General features: G+C 42.0%; 1 protein-coding gene across 1 annotated transcript; it reads left to right on the top strand.

The window, feature by feature from the left end:
* Positions 1-12,473: 12,473 nt before the first annotated feature.
* Positions 12,474-17,944, top strand: ATP4B (ATPase H+/K+ transporting subunit beta; the record flags this gene model as incomplete). The annotated part of the gene is made up of 7 exons (XM_079549284.1): positions 12,474-12,585; positions 13,893-14,021; positions 14,592-14,705; positions 15,703-15,902; positions 16,879-16,935; positions 17,245-17,337; positions 17,783-17,944. The coding sequence occupies 7 exons, from the start codon at positions 12,474-12,476 to the stop codon at positions 17,942-17,944; spliced, it is 867 nt and encodes a 288-aa protein (XP_079405410.1).
* Positions 17,945-24,580: the final 6,636 nt, after the last annotated feature.

Raw genomic sequence — 24,580 nt, 5'->3', positions numbered from 1 at the left:
TAAAAATGTACATCATTCTTATTTCTGATATATTTACATTGTTCTTTCTGTAAACAAGCACAAATAATTTTAATTACTGCAGAATCCTCATAAATCTAGAGAACCTTCACTCAGTTGAATGAAACTGTTTTAATCACTCTGGAAGATAATGGCTACCTGTTGACAACAAAATTTAATCTTATCCAGCTTTCAGAGATTTTTAATTATCAGCAAGCAGTTCATATGCATGTGAGTGTTCAATTCTGCTGTGGAAATATTTTCCTCTGCCCTTTTAACTACAGTGCACCATAAATACACACCAAATATTTCCTTCCTAGAGCATTTTTGTTCCATTTTTCACTTCTTACTTAGGTATTTTTTAAGCTATAAGCTACTTGCTGATTTATAAGCTACAGTTTTCTTTCTGTATTTAAAATTTCCCACTATACAGCACCCTACAAAAGGTATCAAGTGTTTAATCTCAATGTCACTTGTTAATATATTTATATGTGAAGTTGCTTTTGGAAATTTCTACCCTTTCCATTTGAATGAATGGCACCTTTAGTGGAGTGGGCATATTCTGCAGTGAATGTGCTGTTTGTGCAGCAACCAACACGTCCTGCCTTCCCATATGGGGGTAAAAGAAGGACAATGCCTACTTCTGAGAGGTCTTAAAAAATACAGAAACACACATGAAAAGAAAAGGGACATAAACATCCCAATGGGATCGGAGGTAGGAAGTGTCATATGAGATCGAGGGCCAAGGCAAAACCTCAGCACAGGAGGGGGAATGCCAGAGGGAGGATTTAGGAGAGCAGGGAGGGAGATAGGCAGTAAATGCTGCAGCTTTTTAACTCCTCAGATAGCAACTGTGCTTTCAGCAAGACATAAATTGATCCCAACCTTGTGGTGACTTCACAAATAAAAGATGATTTTTTAATTAATTGTGCAGGGAACAAGAGAGAAATGAAAGCTTCTTTACTGTAATGATGATTTGCGTTTGGGAGTGCTCTCCTGCAGCATAAACAAATGGCAGGCAGAGTGCTGTGGTGCTCTGGCAGCGCTTCTGGAATTGGATTAGGCCCCCTCCTCCACCCTGTATTGCAGAACAGTCGCTCCTAATTGTGCATCCTATCTGATTACTGACTGCTGCTTCTGATCACACTCCATCTTTTCCCTTTACCTGCTTTTCATCTTTTGCTTTGCTCCTCTGTAATTGCATCAGACTTGCCTCAAGGTCCCAAATTATCTTCTATAAGCCTAGGGTTGCAACAGTTTGTCTGGAGGATTTGGGCAGCTCCACTTGTCCTAGCACCATTCATCCCTTGCCTTAAACTCTGGCTTAGTGAGATCTGACACTGGCCAAGAGCAGGAGCACTTCCTACAGGTGCTGGTGGTCTGAGTTCTACCTCAGAAGATGAAGACCTCAAACCAGCATGGTCTGTGTGTGATGACACTCTTCAAATAGCTCAGTGGGGCCCCATAGCATCCAACACTGAGATGTGGTTTGGAACACAGCAACACTGGAAATTTCAGAAAGGGAAACTGAACACCAAGCTTACATTGCTGCTATCGATTACTTTGCTTTCATTTATAAATAATGCCTGGTTGCCGAGGTTGCCAGTAAGGAGGTCTAAGACTGCCTGAGGTGATATCTTGTTTCTTTAGAAAGAGTTGGTTCAATATATTATACACTCTGAATGGTGTCATTGCAGAAAGAAGTAATACAGCCTGAAAGCAAGATTCACTCACATGGAAAAAATGGGGTTCTCGTTCCGTATCAGGAGGAAACAGATCCTCTTTTCTTTTTCCTGGGTGAAAACAGAGACACCTATCTCCAAAGCAGCCAATAACAAAGAGGCTGAAAGTTTCCTGAAGTTTTGGACTCTGGGTCCAAAGTCACTTTCACTAAATCAAGAAAGCAAACTCATATACCCTGGCAAGGACTGATACAGGAGCTAGTGCTTGGCACAAGTACATGTTTGATGTAGGAACATACAGGACACCTGCATCTCCATGTGCACATCCACACACATGCGTAGTGAGCTTGGGCTAGAGGAAGGAAATTAAGCACAGGAGTTTGCAAGTGCAGCTAGGAACAAAAAGGCTCCAAGCAGCTGATTTGCCCATTGAAATGCAGGATAGTTTTGATACCTTTGAAATTGAAGCTCCTTTAAGTGAAATTTCTGCCACTTTCTCACTTTCCCAAATGTACACCACATGCACTGAACTCATATTTTTACAGTCTTTATGCTCTGACCAATTTTAAGGTTCTTTTGTTTTTCAAGTTATTGTTAGCATATATATGCAGATAACATATAACACATAACAGTTAACATATATGTTCATACAACACCAGAGTCATTAGGTTCATGTGATAGGCATGTTCTTGCATTTGCTTATGAGGAAGAGCATTGCCTAGGAATTCACTAGTTTTACTCAGTGAATGAATGGAGGTTTCTGAAATCAAGCGATTCCTCTCTGGAGGAGTTTATCCTTGCTTTATTCAAGCTGAGACTTGTGCCATTGTTCTGCCTATCAATCCTCTGTAATAATATTTGAACCCATCGGACAACTTAATGCCTTTGGCAGAAGGACAGACCTCCAGGACAGTCTAGCTGGGGAACCATAGTGAAGGGACAGGAAGTGGAAGGATTTCCAAGAGAGACAAACCACACTGGAATTTATACAGTAGAGATGAATGTAGGAAACAGTTTGTTGAGAGCTGACTCTGCTCATAGTGTAGCAGTTTGTCTTGTGTTATCTTCAAAAACACAGATGGGCTGTTCACACTGACAAGAATATGTCTACATGGAGATGAACTGCCTCTCTGTCTTTCAGCTTCCAGTAAATTCACAAATATACAAGGTGTGTTGTCTAGCTCTGTCCAGCTAGACTTTATTACAGCTATGGGATCAGAATTGTACTCCTTTTGTGAAAGACTTTAATAGACAGTGTTCAGGAGGCACCGTTGTCTCTCTTCCCTCCAGAAGTCAATTGCTGAGTGCTTAGTGAGAACCTCCTACAGAAAAAGGATGTCCAGTAAACAGTGAAAAAAGCAAGTCAGCTTTCTTTCCTTCTTGCCATGGATTTGCCTCTCTAAAGAGGACAGCATTTCTTCTCCACATAGTCCATATGCCATAGGCGAATTACACAGAAGTTAAGGTGTACCAGCTTGTTTCCAAACCTCAAAGCAAATCTGCTGATTTGTGTCACAATACCACATCAGTATCCTGGAAAAAAGTGCACTGAAGGAAATTATGAAGGATTGCAGCCACAGGGAGAAGAGGCCAAGTGATGGAAACATCATAACCCACTAAAGTGGCGCGCAGCAGCCAGTAATACCTCCCCATGTATGCTTGCAAGGAGACTCCTACCAGCAGGAAACAAGGCCTGACACTTCCTTATTATGAAAGGACATCTGATAGCCCAGATCGCTCTACCAGACAATCTATCATTCATTTATTGAGCTCTAATGAAATTGGATAGTTGTTTGCCCCTCTTGGATGCATCCTGTCTTCTGCTCTGTAAGTGACTGATGAGCATCCTAAATACTGTGGTGGACAGCTACACTAATTTTAACAGGGGAATATATTTGTGAAGATGAATACTGCACACTCCTCCCCATGTCCAGAAAGATGGAAATGGAAGAGATGCTGAGATACTTCAGCACACAGGATGATCAAAAGTACTGCATGGCCTCTGCTAGATCAAGGAGGACCCTTCTGTTCGAAAGGGAGATGAAAAGGGTTGGGAAGAAGGTTTTGGGACCACCAGGAGATCCACGGCTTCCCACAAGCTCTGGGAGCAGGGATGCTTTGGGACCTCCATGAGAGAGGGGCTTGTGTTTTGCTGGGACAGCGGTTTCAGCACACAGAGCAGCTCAACAAGTGGGGACATAAATTAAAGGCCCCCACAGGGCTCAGCCCCTGAGATGAAATAAAACCCACCTCATAGCTTCTTTTTGTGCTGTCCTGCAAGCCCTTTGTACAAAAGTAATAAAGCCACTCAATGTAAAGCATGTGTGCTGGGAAGAGTGTACCCCTCCTAGTCCTTCTGTTGGGGCCTTATGCATACATGATTGTCTTTGGCTCATTTGCCACTCCACGTGTCCCCTGATGACAACTTATACTCTCTCCTCATGTTGCTAATCAAACAGTCAGATTTACATTATTCAACGATGTCACCCGTTCTGTGAGGTAGAAGACCAGCCTGAGAACCAAGAGACTCAATTTTAATACAACATGTGACTCAAAGGCAGCTGGCACATCCAGAAACAAGGCCAGATGCCCTTCCAGAAGCATCCCACAGCCAGCAGCAGGCTCTGAACAAGAGGGACAAAGCTGGAGAAAAGCAAATAGTAACAGAAAAAGGCACAACTATCTTCACAGCAACTGGAAAAGCAAAGCGAAGTGCAAAGGAAGTAGAAGCTAAAATGCTGGATAAAAAGAAAGAGAGCAGCAGACATAGAAGAAGGCATTCAAATTGTAAAGTATCTTGTTGCCTGTCATAGATATTACATCTCTTATTGTGTTTGTTTCCCTCTGGTTCTGTTGTGCATCATTCCATTAATTCTTTTTTTAGATGAGCACTGTTATATGAGACGCTTCCCAAATGATATATTATTACCAAGCCACTTTTCAAGTGTGAAGTCAGACTTGGCCTGAAATGGGATTGCAGAGAGAAGTACAAAGGGAGGAGAAAAAACATAAAATGTTCAACTCAGGTTTTAAGAAGGGCACCATCTGCATATATGTCAGTGATTTTGATCAGTCAGACCCCATAAGCATGGGGGAATAAAGCTCCCATACTGTTCATTCTTCTCATGAAAAAATATGGCACTGTTGAAATCAGTAATCTACATTTCCTACTCACTTTTCTTCATACAGAAAAAGTATTTAGTACAGCCTTTGAGAGGCTATCATCCCATCTTTAACATCTGATTAACTACCACGTTATTGCTTGAGGTCTTCATCTCAGACTTGTATCTGCAAGATATTTTTGCTCACCCTAGGTATGTCCTGGAATTTCAAGTACAACTTTAAAACATGTAAACAGAAAAGCCTGTAAAAATATTATCTCTACTCAGTGCCATTCACTGAGCAAATAAATAAACACAATTTCATTGAAAGCCCTGAAACTGTAATTCTAAATTTAAAAGACAAAATTAGGATTTTAGGATCTCATGGACAACTGAAAATGTATCCAGGGAGGAAAATAAAAGCAGTAGATACAATCTATTTCTGGACACACATTTTAAGGCTGGGAAAGCCTGTCCAGAACTGTCAATCAAATCCAAAATATGTTTTTGGCAAGTCCTGTGAATGCTCTGTCTCCATGTCGCCATCTGTGAATGCATCGCAAGGCTCCAGCCCTCCTGCAGAGAATATTTTGGGATCCCATGTAAGTGGATCTCTGTAGCAGTGTGAATATCAAGCAGGGCTTTTACTCATTAAGACATGTTGCACAGCTCTGCTATGGACCAGGCCATCCTGTGCCTGTTAATAATCAATTTGTACATATTTTATATGTTTATGTCCTTTATTTAAAGGATGCCAATGAACAACTCTGAGATGTCTTATTATCTCTTGTGATACCTCTCCATTACAATTTTTTTCCTGATAGAATCAGTGCTCTGAGTCTGACTGTCACAATTCAAGCATCTCTCAGTGATGAATGGAAAGGTGAGAACTCTTCTCAGATACTGCCCTAATAATCTGGCAGTAGTTTAAGTCCTAAATAATGAACTGCCCAACAGCAGACACAGAAGGGGCTTACTGAATTGAAAGTGTATTTTCTTAGGAATAGCATAAACATGTATAAAATAGCATCAAAACCTCTTTAGCTATGCAGAATGTTTTGATTTGTTGCTCCTTTGGTGTAAGCAACTTGCTGAAGTGTGACTGGCTGCTGAGAAAGTGGACATGCTCCAGACTTGCCCTGTCTCCCCTTATTTGAGACCAATGGGAGAAACACTTATTGAAATCTATATTGCAAGTCTCACACAGGGTCTTTCAAGTCACTGGAGTAAATCAGATCCAGTGTTTTCTCCTTTCTCACCTGATGGTTCACGTGTACAGGCTTGCCTTCCTGATAGTGGTGTAGAAGGTGAATCAAAACAATATTTGCAACTGATCATGCTGAGTCTGCAAGTCTTAACACGTACTTCTATGAAGGAACAAATCTATCAGCAGGTGGGAGAACTGAGAAATACAATTGAGAACTGAACATGGTATTCACAAGCATCTCCACAATTTCAGCTTACAGTCATAGTCAGTTCCAAACATCAGGACCTCAAGATCTCAAACTTCAATATTCACTACTGATGCTGATCCCAGGCAGCGAAATCAATATTAAGACACTAATACTTACATTCTGAAGAACAGCAATATTCCAAGATTTTCCCATCTCAGAGGATAACAGTCAAACTGCCAGTTTAAACTGACAGTTAAAAAGATGGTTTTTGAGGTCCCTTCCAACCCAAGCCATTATATGATTCTATGTAATATTTCCTGCAGATTTGTTTCATACAAACACTACAGTGTGCACACGAAGACCAAAAGACTCTACTAATGAAAATCCCTACAGCAGCAAGTAGAATGGGATGTGGGCAGCAGATTCAGGCAGGAGAACAGCCTGCAAGCAGTTGAAGGTGGCATTTCTGTAGTGTAAAATGTAATGCCTTGGTACAGGCTGCCCAGGGAGGTGGTGGAATCGCCATACCTGGAGGTGTTCAAGAACTGTGTGGATGTGGCACTGAGGGATGTGGTTACTGGGCACAGTGGGGGATGGGCTGCTGGTTGGACTTAATCTTAGTGATCTTCCCCAACCTTCATGATTGTATGATTCCAAAGAATAGAAAATCTGGTTAAACTGGGGATGGCTAGGGCTGGAGAGTAGATCTTAGGGTGGTAAAGTGTGACACTGGCATATGGGAGAGGGTGAAGGGCTGCTGCTTGGGACCTGCCACACAGCTGTGAACCGAAGCTTTAAAGGCTACCTTACAGGAAAAAAGAAAAAGAAAAAAAAAAGGAAAAAAAAAAATTCTCAATATCCAACCTAAACCTCCCCTGGCACAACTTGAGGCCATTTCCCTTCATTTCCCCTCGTCCTGTCACCTGTCACCAGTGAGAACCCCGCTCTCCCTGTAAGCATCTAACTAACACGGAGACCAAAAAAACGGCCGCTTCGCATCTCACAGCAGACAGAAAAAAAAGAAAAAAAAAAAAAAGAAAAAAAAACCCGGCCAAAGAGACAGAAAAACAAGCACTTAAATCATTTATTTCAAGTTCGTCCAAGAGGAGAGCAAACGTTACGTTCCCGCGGCGCTGCCGCCGAGGCAGAGGCGGGGGCCGGGCGGGTCGGGCGCGGTGCCGAGCCGGCTGTACGCTGCTCGCTGCTGCCGCCCGCCGTGCCGCCGGGGTCCTGCAGTGGGCAGGCAGGAAGCCGTGCCCGGGCTCGGTGTGGCCCAGCGGGAGCTCCAGCCCTGCCGAGCTCTGGTTTTGTGTGGCAAGTAAATAAATACATAGAAATGAAAGGCAGTGTTTACTTTGGGAGAATCTCTCCCTCAGGGCGGCACACACACACACCAACCCGGGGAGTAAGGTGATGCTGTGGAGAGAGAGCAAGGTGCAAAGCATGCTCGCAGGTGTATTCATGACTCCATACAAATTGTTTTGAAGCCCAAGAAGATGTCAACATGGACATCACATAGCTCTGGGTGCCCACAGCTCACCCTAACCACAGTAAGCTGCTACCAATCTTAGGACCTCAAAGAGTAGGGGAAGGAGAGTGATAGGACAAGGGGAATTGGCCTCACATTATGTAGGGGAGGTTCAGGATGGATATTAGGGAAAATATCTTCTCCAAAAAAGTGGTCAGATGCTGGACTGGGCTCCAGCACCCAGGGAGGTGGTGGAGTCACCATCCCTGGAGGTAATCAAAAACATTTAGATGGGGTACTGAGGGATGTGGTTTAGTGGGTAAACACTAGTGGTAGGTGGATGTTTGGACTAGATGATCTTAAAGGACTTTTCCAGCCTTAACAATTCTATGATTCTACAATATTGGGAGTAGTTTAAAAAGCGTGTGCGCAGCTTTAGCTACACCATTATCCTTTCTTGTTTGTAACTGACTTGAAACAATAGTGATTATACTCCCAAGATAGTAATTATACCAAATGTAAGTTCTTTGTTTGACATGAACAAGACTTTGTGCATAACAGAGGCAGGGAGCAGCTCTGCAGGGGCATTGGCTGGTAATGCGGCTTGTTTCCTTGCAACACCTCATGAACACCATAGGACAATCTGTGCAGATGGAAAAATCCCTTTGGCAAAAGTTAATGAGGCCAGAACTGCTGGAGATGTTTTGTGGGATGCTTAGTGTTCCCAAGGACCTCATTACTCTCTCCATCATCCAAAAGACACTGCAAGCAGTAGTATGCCACCCCACAATGCCAAGCTTTTGACTCACTGACTGTCCATCTGAAAGGAACATCACTGAGTTTTGGTATTTATTTTTGCGCTCAGTTTAGCACTAGTTTCCTTTAGTTGCTCCTTTAAATTGCAGAATGAAAGTGAAGGGAGATGGCTGGGCTCATGATGGGGCCATGTTAGCAGCCCGAGACAAAGAGCAGGGCAGAAAAGCAGAGGCCAGCCAAGGTCCTCTGGAAAACCCCAATAAGTGGTGGGTCAGACCTGAAGAGAAGCTGCTTTGCACTTTCCACAGCCCTGGTCATGCTGCTATCATAAACCCACACTTTCACCTAAACCTCCTTGCTTTTATCAATTGCCCTGAGGCTAGAAACATCAGCACAGTTCAGCTCAAAGATATTTTCACTGTTTTCTTGCCCTGAGCTCCTCAGGCTGCCAATTTGATGCCTTTATTCTCAAATGTAGAATTGTTGTCCTCAAATTTTAAAAATGCCAACACCTTTGTCTTGTCAACTTGCAAAATTGCTTGTGGCAATGGTGTTGGAGCTTGATGATCTTTGAGGTCACTTCCAACCCAAGCCATTCTATGATTCTATGAAAATATGGGAGAAAAGCAAATAAGAGGAATATAAAATTCTCTTTGCTCTTTCCACTAGGAAGGCACAGCAAGCCTAATCAACTCCTGACCATTTAATATGGAAAACAGCCATTAATCAAAGAGAAAGACGCAAAGCTCATTTCTGCCAGTGGATATGACCCCCAAACACCAGCTCTCCCATCACCCCTGAGGTGACCTCCACACACAGAAGGTGGCAGCCCAGCAGATGCCTCCGCCCAGGACCCACCACTAGGACAGATTTCCCTCCTTTCCTGCCCTTATCACGAGTGAATAATGTTTAATGTTTTACTAACACTGATACTGAGCTCCCATTCAGTACCATGCAGCAGCTCCAGCAGCTCACTGCAGTGAGCATTATACAGCAGGGTGAGCCACCGTTGTGCTAGGTGTGCCGTCATCCACTTCTACCGAGGAGAATATCTCAGGACAGCATTTCAGGCTAGAGCAAAACTTACAGGTGCTCCAAAAGAGGCTAAATTAAATTTAAAGCTCATACTCAAGCTTACAAACTGTACTAATTCCCTTTGCATTCAGGTATGCATTCAGCTACTTCTGATCACAGCAGCACAGCTCTCCTGAACATGCTCTCCATTGCTCTTCTGGAGAACATGGGCCACCCTGAGGCCAGGCTTTTCCATGCACACAGTGAGGTCGACAGAAGCAGGAAAATGCACACAGCGCCCCCCCCTGCCCTGAGCAGGGCAACCTGAAGCAATCGTTAAAACTGCAAAACTGGTGCTAACGCTGCTGCCTGCTGGAAGGGGTAGCAGGGCCGTGGTCTCCAGTTCTGTCCCATGCTCCTGTGTGACCCTGCCGCTTGGCTGTCCTTCAGCTGAACAGCCAGCCCAAGGTCGGAGATGCAGATGTTAAATACCAGTAGGGGAAAGCAAACATTGGTCCCAGTTCATGAAGCTCTGAGTACATGAAGTACCTTGCTGCTCTCTGAATGCAGTGTGTGTGCATGCCCACATGCCCATGGCCTTGCAACCAAAGGCCAAAATGCTGCAGGATTTGGGCAGAATAAAGAGACCAGAGCTGGCTGCAGGGCCAGCACTGGATGAGGAAAATGGGCATGAATTGAATCCTAATGGGCTACAACAAGCAGCTACTTAGACCAACAAGCCCTTCATGGAGACATGGAGAGATGTCCACTGGTTGGTGACAAATGTCCTGACAAACGGTCCCAGCAGTGGCTGGGAGCTTTTGAACAGAGCCTTTGGAATAGTCATATCTCCATCCTATCCTAATAAACCTCTTCAGACAGGCAGTGCATATCCCCATTCACATGCACAAATTTTCCATGAGGTTTCCTTACTTGTCACAGCTCCACATGGATTTATGCCACACAGCTGTGATAGCTCTGAATTCAGCTCTGTGGGCACCAGTGCTTCCCAACCCCAGCTTTTGGTGTTCTTTTACCTCCACCTGCAGATGTCAGTGCCCTCTGATCACAACTTTCCATATCCAGCTTTTCATCCTCTAAATATGGCTGCACAATTTGGTGGGCAAATTAAGGTATCAGTTAATGAATTAAGGTAAGGTCCCAGCTCCCTGGAGGCAGATTTCACACACTGCCTGGAAAAACCCTCCAAGGAAAAATCTGTCTTTATAAATCTTTTCATTCCAAAATTTCCCCTCAGCCTTTCACAGGAAGCACCAAACTCTGAGTCAGTTTGCCTGAAGAGAGGTGGAAAATCTCCAGGTTCCCGCTGGGATAATTCTGAAGTCAGGCAAGAGAGAAGCTGTGACCTTGGCTGGGCCTCCCTTGTCGCGGTCTTGGCTGCATCTTGGCAAGAGGACAGGGGGTGAAGGTGATGTGGGTCTGCTTGGTCAGGAGCATCCATGACACGTAGCAACAGCCCCACTGAAGATTTTATAGATATTTTGCCTGCTTTTTCTTACATTTTCACTGACGATTCCAAATACTGAAGAGAGAAACCACGTTAATTTAACCACCTGCTCTCATAGGACTTTGATGTTTTGTTTTTCCTACTCCTGATTCCGTGTGTAAACACATTTGTCATTTATTGTTCTTAATATATTTACGTATTTAATTTATTCATGTTAGAATTATGTACTTGGCTCATTATAAAATAAGGATATAATTAACTTGCGGTAATTTTATTTATGCTCTTATATTAATGTGGTTAATGTGTTTATGTAATTTGTATTTCTGGAACTTCCAGTCAGAGCAGATTTCCATCTGTAATATTTTTCCCCTTTATTCTTGCCTTTTATTGTAGGTACTGCTTTTTGTAGATACTTCTGCACATCTTCATTTGCAGTTTTCAAGGCCTTAGGCCATTTCCTGCCATCCACATTTCTCAGCCTCAGTCATGCTCTGCACTGCACCTGTGCTCCTCAGATCTTGGGGTTCCCAAGTTGTATGCAGCAACAGGTATAGACAAATGAGATATAACATGAGAGAAGATGACTACATGACCACACATGAAAGCCTTGGCCTGGGGCTCATGAAGTGTACTGCCAGCTTCCCATACAGCGTAACACAAACTCCTGAATGCAGGCAGGCTTGGCTTCACCATCTTTTTGTTCATCCTCCTCTTTCCATGGGGCATACAAACTGGCAGAATGTCTGTAAATCTTAATTTTGTTTCACTTAGCCTGGTTCCTATTTTATCATCTGAAAACAGGTAAAATCACCCCAAATCGGTGGCTCTTACACTAAAACATCATGCTGCCTGACCTGAGGCAGAAAAGCAATATAAATCTGTATTGCTTCTTAGAAATTCAGCATTATTTAGCTGGCAGAAACCCCTGCCATGTCACAGGGCTCAACTACAGCTGTCTCAATGTCCAGATAACAAAAAGCCTGCCAGTTAATCTTGTCAGATGTTCCCATCTTAATGACTTTGCCACCATACTGAATGGCAGGGTATGCCAGTGCTTAAAAAAGAGGATGAAATCCCATCCCTCTGCCCATAGGTTGTAATGGGAGTATTGCAATCAGTATTTGCAGGTTAACTGGAAAGAAAGAAGGAAAGAAAGAGGAAGAGAGGAAGGAAGGAAGGGAAAAATATAAATAAATAAAAAAAAACAACAGAGAGAAAAGGTTCTCCTTCTCCTTATCTCTTTTGATAACCACTATCACACTGAGCATATCGCAAGCCCTAAGGCACTCTGCGAAGTGCGTAATCCTGTCAATCTCTTTGGGGCAGTTTACCTGGGAAGGGCATTTGATAGGAGCTGACTTTCCTTTGCCAGCCTCAGCACTGAGCGTTATCAGCACTACCTATAAAGCACTGCATCTGCTGCGGGCCAGTAATCAGTGTAGGGGCTTTTGTCGGTATAGGCAGTGATCTCCTTGACCTTCAGTGGAGGGGAAAGTATAAAAACCAAAGCAATTTGCTTGGGCAACTCTTTGAGCCCCCGTTGAATTTCTTCATTTCTGAAGAAGACGCTTTTGGGGGAAATTTTGTGGCAAAATGGCAACTTTAAATGAAAAGAAGACCTGCAGTGAACGGATGGAAAATTTCCGCCGTTTTGTCTGGAATCCAGAAACGAAGCTGTTTATGGGAAGGACCTTGATTAACTGGGGTATGTTTCTGTGCACAAGGGTTTCCTTTCTGACACCCTTAAAAATCTTGAAGGGATAGGGGTTGTTCTGATGAATGGGAGGTAATGGAAGGATGGAATTTTTTATAACCTCGATTTTTGGATGTGCTCCTGATCCTCTTACAATATCCCTGCTCTCTGAATACAGTCAATTAGGTCGAAACATTGATCCAAGAAGCTCCTGCAAATATTCTAAAGCATTTCTGGCCCAAATATTTGATAAGGACAACACTGGACATATAGAATCATAGAGTGGTTTGGGTTAGAAGGGACCTTTAAGATCATCTAGTTCCAACTCCCTTGCTATAGACAAGGAGAGTGTTATAAGCAATAGACATGTTAACATCCTATTAATAGCTAAGTGTTATGACTATAACATGATGCTGACATTGCTGTCTATAAGGGCTTCTGCTGCAGGGGAATTTGGCCTTGCTGCTACGCTGGCGTTGTTCAGCCCTGCAGATGCCAGGCTGATGGGGCCAAGCAATGGCAGCACTGTGCTGCAGACCTGCACTGATGATCTCTACTCTACAGCTAGCTGGGGAGGTGTGGGAAAATATTTTCTGTCCAATTCTCTGGAACCACGTTTTGCTTTTCTGAATTTCCTTTTTAAATTACTGCATGTTGAGTAAATCTCTTTTACCGTTGAACTAATGCCTGTTTCAGCTGAGGCTTCCTGTTTGTAGCCAAGCTTATGTCTGCCACAACAATGTGTCTGATGATCTGATGATCTGTGTTCTGGGAACTGCAGCTTGGAACATTTTAGAGAGTCCCTGCACTTCCTGCAAGTCGTAAGTGTAGCTGCAAGCTTCCAGAAGGTTTTCTTCTGATGGGAAATGTGTAACTGTAGCCTGTTAGCCATTCCTATAAACAAAAAGGAAACCTAATCCTTTCTGATTGTGTATACATTCTGCATATATGCACCAAAACCAGCATTATTCTGAATCTCACCCCATAATGAAATAGCAACACGGTGCATTTTGCTGGAGGTGAGATATGGATCTAAAGCAAGCATGCCCAGAACACTAAGCTCCATGGTGCAAGCAATACGAGCAGCAGCTTGCTTTTGTCAATGAAATCTATTGGGTCTTTTGCTCAGTCCGTGTGTAATAAGCAGCTGAATGGCCTTAATGTGAGAAGCTGCTCCATGAAGCCACACAATCCTTCAAGCTTTAAACAACCCAAGTGCCAGCAACGCCAGGCTCGTTCCCTTCTTGCTGACATGATGCCATTAGCTGCAGTGTTCACACAGCATGAGCTCAAAGACCCTTCCCCTCCTTTTTCCTCAGTGTGGATCAGCCTGTACTACCTGGCCTTCTACGTGGTGATGACCGGGATCTTTGCCCTCTCCATATACTCCCTAATGAGGACGGTGAATCCTTACGAGCCAGATTACCAAGACCAGCTCAAGTCCCCAGGTATAGCAACTACCTTAACCATCCCTTTCAACCTCAGCCTGAAAGCAACTAACAAATGTTAAATATTTTAATGAGCCGTGCCAGCAGCCCGTTAAATAAAGGCATAAAATAAGGCAAAGAGACATGGAATGAGGAATCAGGGTTTGTGGGACATGATGTGAGGACGGAGAGGGACAAGACAGAATTAACAGGAGATCACCAGAGCCTATTGCTAGAACTTCAGCCCCCAAGTCACTTTTTATGATTTTTTCAAAGAAATTGCCTCTACTTATTTATTTGTTTGTTTGTTTGTTTGTTTGTTTGTTTATTGCATGCCTGCTGTACTTGGAAGCTTTCTTTCTCAGTATTCTCTTAGTTTGATGTTTGCTGACAATATCATTTCTCTGTAATATTAAGCACAGCGTTTTCAAGAGCTGTTTCTCACCTGGCAGGACAGCCCATTTCCTTTTTGTAAATGCTGTGTTTAACAAGTCCTGGGGAAATCCACTGCAGTCATTGGGATTATTTTGTGATCTGCTCTGATAACAGCACCTCTCTCCTGCTTTGCCTTCCCCTCTCCTCCTCTTGAAGGTGTAACATTACGACCAGATGTGTATGGGCACAGAGGGCTACAAATCTACTACAACGCATCTGACAACAAGACCTGGGAGGGGCTGGTGACAATGCTCCAGACGTTTCTGACAGGTAAAAAAGACAATAAGGTCACCTGAAGAAATGTTCTGTCACCTTTTCCTTACTACAGCTGAGAACCTTCAGGTTTTCCATTTTCTGTTTGTCCCTCTGAAATCAGAGATTTTGAGTGGGAAATACATTTTTTTCTGAAAAGCAGGAGCAAAACACTTTGTGAATCTATAAATCAAACATATGTAAACGTGTATATTAAAAGCAGAGCCCAGCTTCATCGCTCTTTTTTTTTTTTTTTTTTTTTTTTTTTTTTTTTTGTAGCTTTAATAAAAGAGGCTATCAGAGAGTAAAGAAATGGGAAGAGAAAGATCTACAGAACTACTGTCTAAATTAATCTAATCGTATCTGTGACTACAAATATCAAAGTGCCATAGCAAGTCCTGTGGAGCCAGCACATACTGTCATCAAAGAGCACAGCCAAAATAGGTTGGGTGCTCCATTTATGTTCATAGTTCAATGTATTTATATTCCTTGTAAGCCTTATTTTCACATTTCTGTTTCTCATACATGCATTGAGAAAAATCGTATTTGAAATTGCCTTTTTCTGGAGCTGGCAACACAAATTGCCAGCCTTAATGCAATTTTTTATTTTTTTCCCCTGGATATTCTTAAAAAAAAAAAAAAAAAAAAAAGAATTAAACTTTCCTTGTTCCATCTAATCCCAATTTCACTTGAAGTACAATCTCCCATCATAGAATATACAACCTGATGTTGAGATAGAATCAGAGAATGGTTTAGGACCCTTAAAGGCCATCCATCCAACTCCTCTGCAGTGAACAGGGACAGGTACAGCTGGATCAGCGTGCTCAGGGCCCCATCCAGACTGACCTTGAGTGTCTCCAGGAATGGGGAATCCACCACCTCTCCATGCAACCTGTGCCTCACAGCCCTTACTGTAAAATTCTACTTCCTTATATCCAGTCTAAATCTCCCAGATGCATAACTTCTCTATGAGAGGCTTCACAGAGGAATTTTCTTTTTTCTTTCACAAACCCAGCATATAGCCCAGCTGCTCAGCATCTGAACATCAACTGCACAAGCAACACATACTTCATCCAGAACACCTTTGATGGTCCAAATAACACAAAACTGTCCTGCAAATTTACATCAGATATGCTTCAAAACTGCTCTGGCATCACAGATCCTACTTTTGGATTTCCAGAAGGAAAACCTTGCTTTATTGTAAAGATGAACAGGGTAAGTGCAATGTCAGGCTGCAGAACAGCGAGGAATTAGTCAGGAAGCACTGGGTCTCATGATTCTCAGCTGGAGAGCTCAACTCTGCTTTGCAGTGTGCAGACAATTCACTCCGCTTTTCCCAAGAGTGACTAGAGAAGCAGTGACTAGAGATGGGACTTTGTCACCATCCCTAGGAGAGTAACATGAACAGAATCTCTGAAGCTTTGGGGCACTTTTGTTAGTATCTCTGTAGTGCTGCTGTCTGAAAAACTATTATGTAAAAGCTTCTTTTTTGTAGTACTGAGACCTTGCTGTTAAAGCGTTAAGATAGGGCTTCAGGTAAAGTGACTTCAGAGATGTGCTTCTTGCACATTCCATTTCTCCAGCCTGCAAAGAAAATCTTTGAATGAACAAACATTTCAGGTAAAATGCTGAGGTTTATAGTTTAATTTCAGTACAAAATGAAGAGTTTGTATTTGTCAGTTCCTGATAGACAAAATCCCTTCATTTTTGGTTTGGCTCGCACCCTAGGCTTGGGCACTGAATATTTTTGGGAACCCAAAAATGAGATCCACCTGTGAGGGCAGAACCATGCACCTAATGTTTGCAGGCAAAATTAGAGGTGTTTCCTGAGGAAGTTCTTTGTTTTCCTCAGCAAGGATGCGTGCAGAGTAGACAGAAAGGCAGTTAACAGGGGCGTGGGGACTTCAGTTCCTTCTGCCTTTGCTGCTGCAGGAAGTCACCCTACTACTGTGTGGGACCAAATGGGTCCTAGAGCTTCAGCCAAAGCAGAAGCTTCCTAGTAGGATATTCACAGTGCTGCTTTCTGAGCACCTCCCAGGCAATATCCCCCCCACTATCTTAGTGAGGCGGTCTGACTGATGGGGCCTTATGCAGGAACACATTCAGCAGCATCTAAAGCTCAGTTCATCCTTTGCTCCCTTTTGTCTCAAAACCATCACCAAAATGACTCAATGTGTGCTTTCTATTTCAGATTATCAAATTTTATCCTGGCAACGGCACCGCACCGAGAGTGGACTGCACCTATGTAGTAAGTGTGTGAGGGCTGCACTGAAAGGCTTTGAGCACCACAGCTCTGACAGCCAAGCAGCCTAAGAACCAAAAAGCAACCAAACAAAAAAGCAGTTTGTTTTGCTCTCCCAGTAGCGAGGTTTATGAATCAGAGTAACTCTTCAAAGCTTTCTGCAACTTTCAGCAGATCTGTTTTTCTTGGCAACAATAGCAGCAGGAGATTTCCACTTTTATTTGAAGATTGGCTCTGAACAGATCGCTGTACTTGAGCAACAGCAAGGAATATTTGCAGGGGGGCAGCCAACAAATCTCTCTTACATTACAACAGGGTGACGAGTCCCGCCCGCTGGAGGTAGAATACTACCCAGTGAATGGCACCTTCAACCTGCACTACTTCCCCTACTATGGAAAGAAGGCACAGGTGGGTGCCACATATTTCAGTTTTAATTTTCTTCATCTCCTTCAGACAGTGATGGGACAGGGCGGAATGGTTTTAAGGTGAAACAGGAGAAATTCAGGTTAGATGTTAGACAGGAATTTATTACTCAGAGGGCAGCGAGATGCTGGCACAGCTGCCCAGAGAAGCTGTGGTGCCCCATCTCTGGAGGCACTCAAGGCCAGGTTGGATGGGGCTCTGGGCAGCCTGAGCTGGTGGGGGGCAGCCCTGCCCATGGCAGGGATTGGGGATGGCTGGGCTGTGAGCTCCCTTCCAACCCAAACTGTTCTGATTCTATGGTGACAATCTTTGTGTAAAATGAAATGACTGCAACTTTCCTGTCATGTTATGTGAACTGGAAGAAAGATCTATTTTAAGATTTTGAAACTGGCAATGGTAAGATAAAGAATTTTTGTTTGTTTCCTCCTAGCCCACTTACAGTAATCCTTTGGTAGCGGTGAAATTTCTCAACATTACAAAGAATGTAGAAGTCAAGATAGTGTGCAAAATCATTGGAGCCGGGATTACCTTTGATAACGTTCATGACCCCTATGAAGGCAAAGTGGAATTTAAATTGAAAATAGAGGACTGAGCAGCGAGAGACACTTCTGAAAAGCTGATGTGAAGAATGACTTACCTGTTGTCACACAGACTGATATTTATTTCCTATGATTGCCATATGAATGTACTCAAATTACAGTGAGCAGACAGTTTCTACTGAGAGGTAACCCATACAACTAAAAACCAGTACATCACTCAGCGTACAAAAGAGATGGGAATTATCCCCAGTGTACACAGCCTAGTGTTCTGTGGCTACACTGTGCTTAAACCTCTATGCAAATCCTTGTACAAAACATGTGTCTTCTAACCCAAGCAGGTGTGCTTTCCAAGAAGAGGAAGTATGGGATCAAATGTTGTTTTTCCTCATTTTTCAAACTCTAATAAATAATTGATGTATAATACTGAATACTGGATATTGTAGAAGCAATAGCTAGAAAAATAAGTAGCTTGAAATACTCTGAGATAATACCCTTCTCAATCTGCCTTGTACAGGATGTTTAAATTGTAAAGGGACAGCCTTTATTTATCTGCATGCCAATGCATTGCTTTGTGTATCAGCCAGCTGAGTCTGACTTCAGTTGACAAATCAATAACTGCAAGAGAAGAACTTTAAAGCGGCCTGTAGCTTTTCTAATACCTAGCATCTGTGATTTCTTTCTAACAATAAAAACGCTTTTTTGGTTGGTTGGTTGGTTGTGGGGGTTTTTGTGTTTTGTTCTTCCCCCCAAAAAAGAACTGCCATGTAAAGCAATGAGTTGTGGGTTACCTGGAATAATCTGGAAAAATGAGAACTTTAAACTAAAACATTAAAGGAATCTAAACTTTGAGAGGTCCAGCCCTCCCACAAACATGCTGTGTATGTACAGTATGTTCATCTTAGATGAACTGGCCTCACTTAACAATGTCCTAAGCACTCCTATTCCAAGTCTCTAATTCCTTTTATATATATATACACATACGTATATGCACACAAGTTCACATACACACATACAAAAAATACACGTACATTCAGTCACAATATTAGAGATAATTGGTTCACCAACCAGTACCAATGAAAAAAGCCTGTCAAACTTCACAAACCTTTCTTTGACCAAGACACTGAAGCAGTGCATTTCAAACTAAATACCATATAAGAAAAAGAGATTCCCAAGTTTAACTGGATACAGATTACTGAGACACTAGAAAGAGAAGGCAGCTGGGCCATGTGGCCCATGGGCCATCAGAGCAGAGGGATGGGCCATCATTTTTCCTGTCAGCTGTGCAATGGAGACACCAGTCAGGGAAAGAGGCAGGTAATAACATGGCATGAAACTAATGTTAACCAACTGCATTATTTTATCTATATCCAATTTTTTAAAATATCCATTAACTTTCAGTTTCTAGACTTTTCTCTTAAAGGTGTTAAATCTCATACTGAAGGTCAATGCAGAGCAGACAAACACAGAAGTAACTTTGAACCATTAAGGTTGGAAAAGACCTCTCAGATCACAGAATCACAGAAAACACCAAGGTTGGAAAAGACCTATAAGATCATCCAATCCAACTATCCACCTATCACCAATAGTTCTCACTAAATCATATCCCTCAACACAACATCCAAACGTTCCTTGAACACCACCAGGAACAGTGACTGCACCACCTCCCTGGGCAGCCTGTGCCACTGCCTCACCACTCCTTCCAAGAAGATACTTTTCCCAATATCCAGCCACAACCTCCTTTGAAGATGAGATGCATCTTCCTACTGCATCCATTGACAAATATTCGTAGAACTGCTGATCCAGTAGTTGAAGCATTAAGTCTAATCTTCAAAGTCACAACCAAATATTAACAGGGAAGAAAAATATCAATGCAAGCTCTTCAATGCTTAAAGGAGGCTCTTTGCTATGACTATCAGCAAATTAAAACGTTTGCTTTCCAGCTTCCACAGCTCCTATGTACTGTATATAATATAAAGTCTTTGCTTAACAGTCTCACACAAGGACCACAGTGTCACTGCAATTGCCCTCAGGAATTCCACCTCATCATTTTATGCAACTGTTTTTCACCTCTTTCATTCAAGTAATAAAAGACTGATACTGACCAACCTGCAGCAAATAAAAGTGTCTATGTGCTACTCGCAGTAATTGGATGGAAAACAATCACAACTTGCATGTCTGCAAAAAACATCACATGCTTTGCACACAGCCCCTTCATAAGCTTCCCCACTTTCAGACAAAAGCATTCAATCACAAACAAGATTATGTTGTTTAATAGAAGATAAAAAATAAGTATGAAAGAATATCTGCATTTTTTTCTCCTCAATTTAAACATCTGAACAACTTCGGACAAAGTTCGCTTTTCACTTCTTCCAATTCATTTTTTTGATACCAGAGTGGGAACAGCTGATGATTTCTGAATTGTATTTTTGTTGATGAAGGCCCAAGGCCTTGTTAAAGCAAGCACTGCTCGGGCACCACATGCAGAAATTGGGTTCCTACATCTCTCACCTGCTCTAAAATGAGAAAGAACTGAATTTTGAAGATGCTTAAGGGTAACGTGCTTCATCAGTGTGCTCATGTGTCAGTCCTACTCTTACCAAAATGAGCATTTTATCATTCCAATTTCATCACGTGTCAGAGGGTTCTTACCACCTTTACCAATTAGATAGCTGAGTTCAAGCTGATTTTGAATTCCAGTCCCTAATTCTTGTGTTGCTTTTCTCTCACATTGATGAGCCCCTTACAATGATGTCATTTTGTGTGATCTGATCTGACAGAAACCCAGACACTTCTTGTGTTTCTTTCCCACAAACCGAGAGTTCCTTAAATCTCATACAAGAAGACTCTGACCTTTGATTTCAAGTAATGAGGAAATGATTTTTTCACAGTCTTTTCCAATTGTTCCAACAATCTTTTTAAACGGCGAGGCCAACAAGAACACAGTTCCTCAATGCTGGTCCTGCTGTTATGTATCCAGGTGTAAAATCACCTTACAATTACACTCTCAGAGAGTGGTCAGGCACTGGAATGGCTGCCCAGAGAGGTGGTGGAGTCTCCATCCCTGGCAGTGTTCAAGAGGCGCCTGGATGACGTGCTGCATGATATGGTTTAGTGCTTGTGGTGGCAAAGGTGATGAGGAGATGGTTGGACTAGATGATCTTATAGGTCATTTCCAACCTTGTGATTCTATGATTAATGATTAGTTCTAAGCACAAATATCAGATTAGCTAATTCCTTAAAACACTGTGTAGGAGACTTATATGCAGTTCCCATCTACTGTGGCACCAGATCATTCTGTGGATCCCACATTTTCAGCACATAATCTTATCTTCTGTACTGTTACCTTGAATTCTTTGTTCAAAAGATGTGGTTTGCACAAAGCACTTTGGCCACGACCTTGCTTGCCAAGCAATCTGCATTTATCTGTCCTCTTCATTCTTTTCTAATCATATCACTTACTTTTTAAAATATTTCTTTCCACGTTACTGAAGAAAACCTTAAGCAGTAGTTCAACGTTACTTGATGCAACTACTCAGCCAGTGATGATCCCACAAAAACCTTCGATTCAGCAGTGAACAATTTTTAACCCCTTAACACACAGTGTATCGATATGGTAAAGCTGGAGGTGCTTAAAAAAACCTGGAGGTGCTTAATGATATTGAAATATATCCATTGTTTCCTTCCTAAAATCAGCTACGCTATCATACCACATTCATTTGTTAAGACCTATTCTGCAGTTTGTCCATTTTACAGTTAATCTTCCAACCTTTTGATTGAGTTTCAACTGACTCCTTCAACACTTTTCGTAACATGTTCGCTGCTGATCTCAGGCTCTGTAGACCATATTCAGAGGTCGTATTCACATCACTTTTGAAAAATGGAATTCTGGAATTCTTTCATTCTCCAGGCATTCACTCGCAATCTCAAGGCTCATTAAAAATCAGCATCAGAAATATAGAGATTTACTTCACCTAGAATAAATTACTGGGGTTGCAGTTCTTTTTAAGAGTTAAGCTTTAAGTATTTGCTTACATTTTCTGCTTTGTTTTTTTGTGAACTCTCTAACATTCCCATGACAAAAGAACACAACCCTTGCCAAAGATTCCATCTTTGCTATCATTCAACATGCTACAAAGCAAAAATTGTACCTTCTGTTCTGTCAGGACTGGTATGATTGCAATATTTACAGTGATGTACCACAATGCGTCCACAGTGAATGTACAAAGAAAATCAAATCCTTGAGCCTAGGTTTGGATTCCGGCCTGATTGAAACATCCAAACACAAAACCAACAGGTGTTAGCAGAACACAGAAGAGCACTGGTGATTTTCAGCTAACACCAATCTCTCTTCTTTATTCTCTACCACATCAGAGCATTCTGCCTTTATGACCACAAAGACGTTAATCAACAATCTCAATTTTCTCTGGTTCATGTTTCTCTTATTGGTCTTGGCATACTTTGTATGTCTCTCTGGAGACAGCTGCTCTCTTAATTTTTGCAGAGAGGCAGATGTGGCCAGATGAGCAGCACCATAACATCAGATGAGGACTACTATAGTAACTGCTGCAAGCAGAAAATGCCTGTGCGCATCCATTGCCCTTCATCTTGCTCACAGCATCACCTGCATTTCTGCTTAGAAACCCCATCCTAAAGAAGGCAGCCTCCTCCCTGCTCAGCTAACCATCTTGTTTCTTCATAGGAGCCTACTAACATCTCAGAGCTTCTGAATATCAGCTGAACTTCCATTCTTTTTCTGCTGAGTCCCCAGGATGCAGGCAAGCCAGACGATCCATTTGTGAGACTGCCCAGGAGACTGATGCATGGTATTCTGTAACCTCCTTTCCTTAAGGGACCATATGATAACTCAGGCTGGCAGGCACCTCAGATGACTCCTAGTTCAATTCCTGCTTAATGCAGGGTCAGCTGTGAGGGTTCAAGCATGTGGAGGAGCTCTTATCACAAGAGCAGTTATCTTGCCTTTGCAGTGACTCCCTTTGTGTAAGTAACAAACCCTGATTTCGGGCAGTGTCCTGCAGGGTGACTGAGCCATTTCAGTAACCTGTGCTTCCAGGTCAGAGCAGAGAGCGTGATGTATCAAAAAGGTTTAAGGTGGAAGCGCACAGAAGGCATTAGGAAGAACTGTTCTGAGGATGTGGGAATGCATGACAGAAAACGAGGACTGGGGAACATCGGATGGACAGTTAGGATAGTAAATGTGGGATTTTGAACAGAAGAGCTGGACTAGAGTGCAAAGACTGGCCCGACAGCCTGAAGAGCAACAGGACTGAAACAAAGAGACATGAAAGAAGAGAGAACACAGTGTATGATATTGCTCTTTGCATCGTATGATATCAAGACTTATGAGAAGAAATTAAATTAAAAAATTTGAGCCCTCTGTAGTGCAGATGTGGTATTCTGAGAGAGTCAGTTCTAGGTCTTGTGATGAGGAGGAGTGATATGTTCTAGAACAATCCTAAAATTAGAAAAACCACAGAGCTTGTTAAAAATGCCCATGCGCGTTTTATTAATAAAAACTAACAGTGCCAAGGTTAAACAAGTCAAACAATTATAGTCTCTTTATATTCCATAAAATATTACAGAAAAGTTTATTTGTGTTTCAATAAAAAGACTACTGTCTTAGAATAGGCAGCTGACAGTATTTGTGCAGTTAATTGTTTGTGAATAAATTTAAAAAGACTACCACCTGCCCTGAAATTCCTTTTATAAAAATGAACTATTAAAAATGATTGACAAATTTTGAGTTAAAAAACTTAAAACATTCTCTATATTTAATTTCAACTTTATAATAGATTACAGGAAGATGCTTATGAAACAAATACAAACATTTGTTTCAGTACATGTCTTTATATGATAGACTTATAAGTATGTAAACAACTATATAATAAAAAGTTTCCAAAGTCTGCCTGTAAGAAATCAGGCAAATTTTACCATAAGCAATAAATCATTCCAAACCTTCAAGACATTTTATATAGCTGCACCAGCTGGCAGTAAACATTTGCCAAAAAGTTTGTAATTCTTATGTCCCGACATACAGTGACAAGTATATAAACTTGATGGAATCATAATGTTAGATATAATTTAAGGGAAAATTAGTTCACAACAACATTTCTGGAATTTAACATGTAAAAAAGTAGGACGTATCTTTCCTGTTTGGTTCTTTGGACACTGCATGGTTAACAAAAAAACACACTACTACATTAGCTCGCTATCCCTCGAAAGTGGTATAATCAAAATACACTCCAAATAAATTGCCATTCAGTGTATTCATTTTCCACAGAAGGACAGCATTTTATTTCTCAATGATGTGTCTACATTTTCTTTAGCAAACTTAGCAAGAACATTTGGGGGCAAAATCCATTTTCCTTCAAGTAAAAAAAACAAAAACAAAAACAAAACCAAATAAAACAATAAACCAAAAACCCCTAAACCAAGAGTAAATAAAGGCTCTGCATTAACACACTGGTATCAAAAACACACATCCACACCACATTTAAAAATATCCTACATAAAACAATCCTCGCTTGCTTATCAGAGGTGCATTTCTAAACTCAGAACTGCTTACCAACACTTTCCTTGAGGGATGGGGCAAAGTTATTTGAGACTTCTCTCCCTAGAACAATTTATTCCTGAAGCTTGCTGAATTTTAACAAGTCTACAAGCAAAGGGCA

The sequence above is a fragment of the Tetrao urogallus genome (assembly GCF_951394365.1).
Source record: "Tetrao urogallus genome assembly, chromosome: 1".
Taxonomy (NCBI): domain Eukaryota; kingdom Metazoa; phylum Chordata; class Aves; order Galliformes; family Phasianidae; genus Tetrao; species Tetrao urogallus.
The sequence above is the reverse complement of the archived record's forward strand: the minus strand, read 5'-3'. Positions and strand labels throughout refer to the sequence as shown.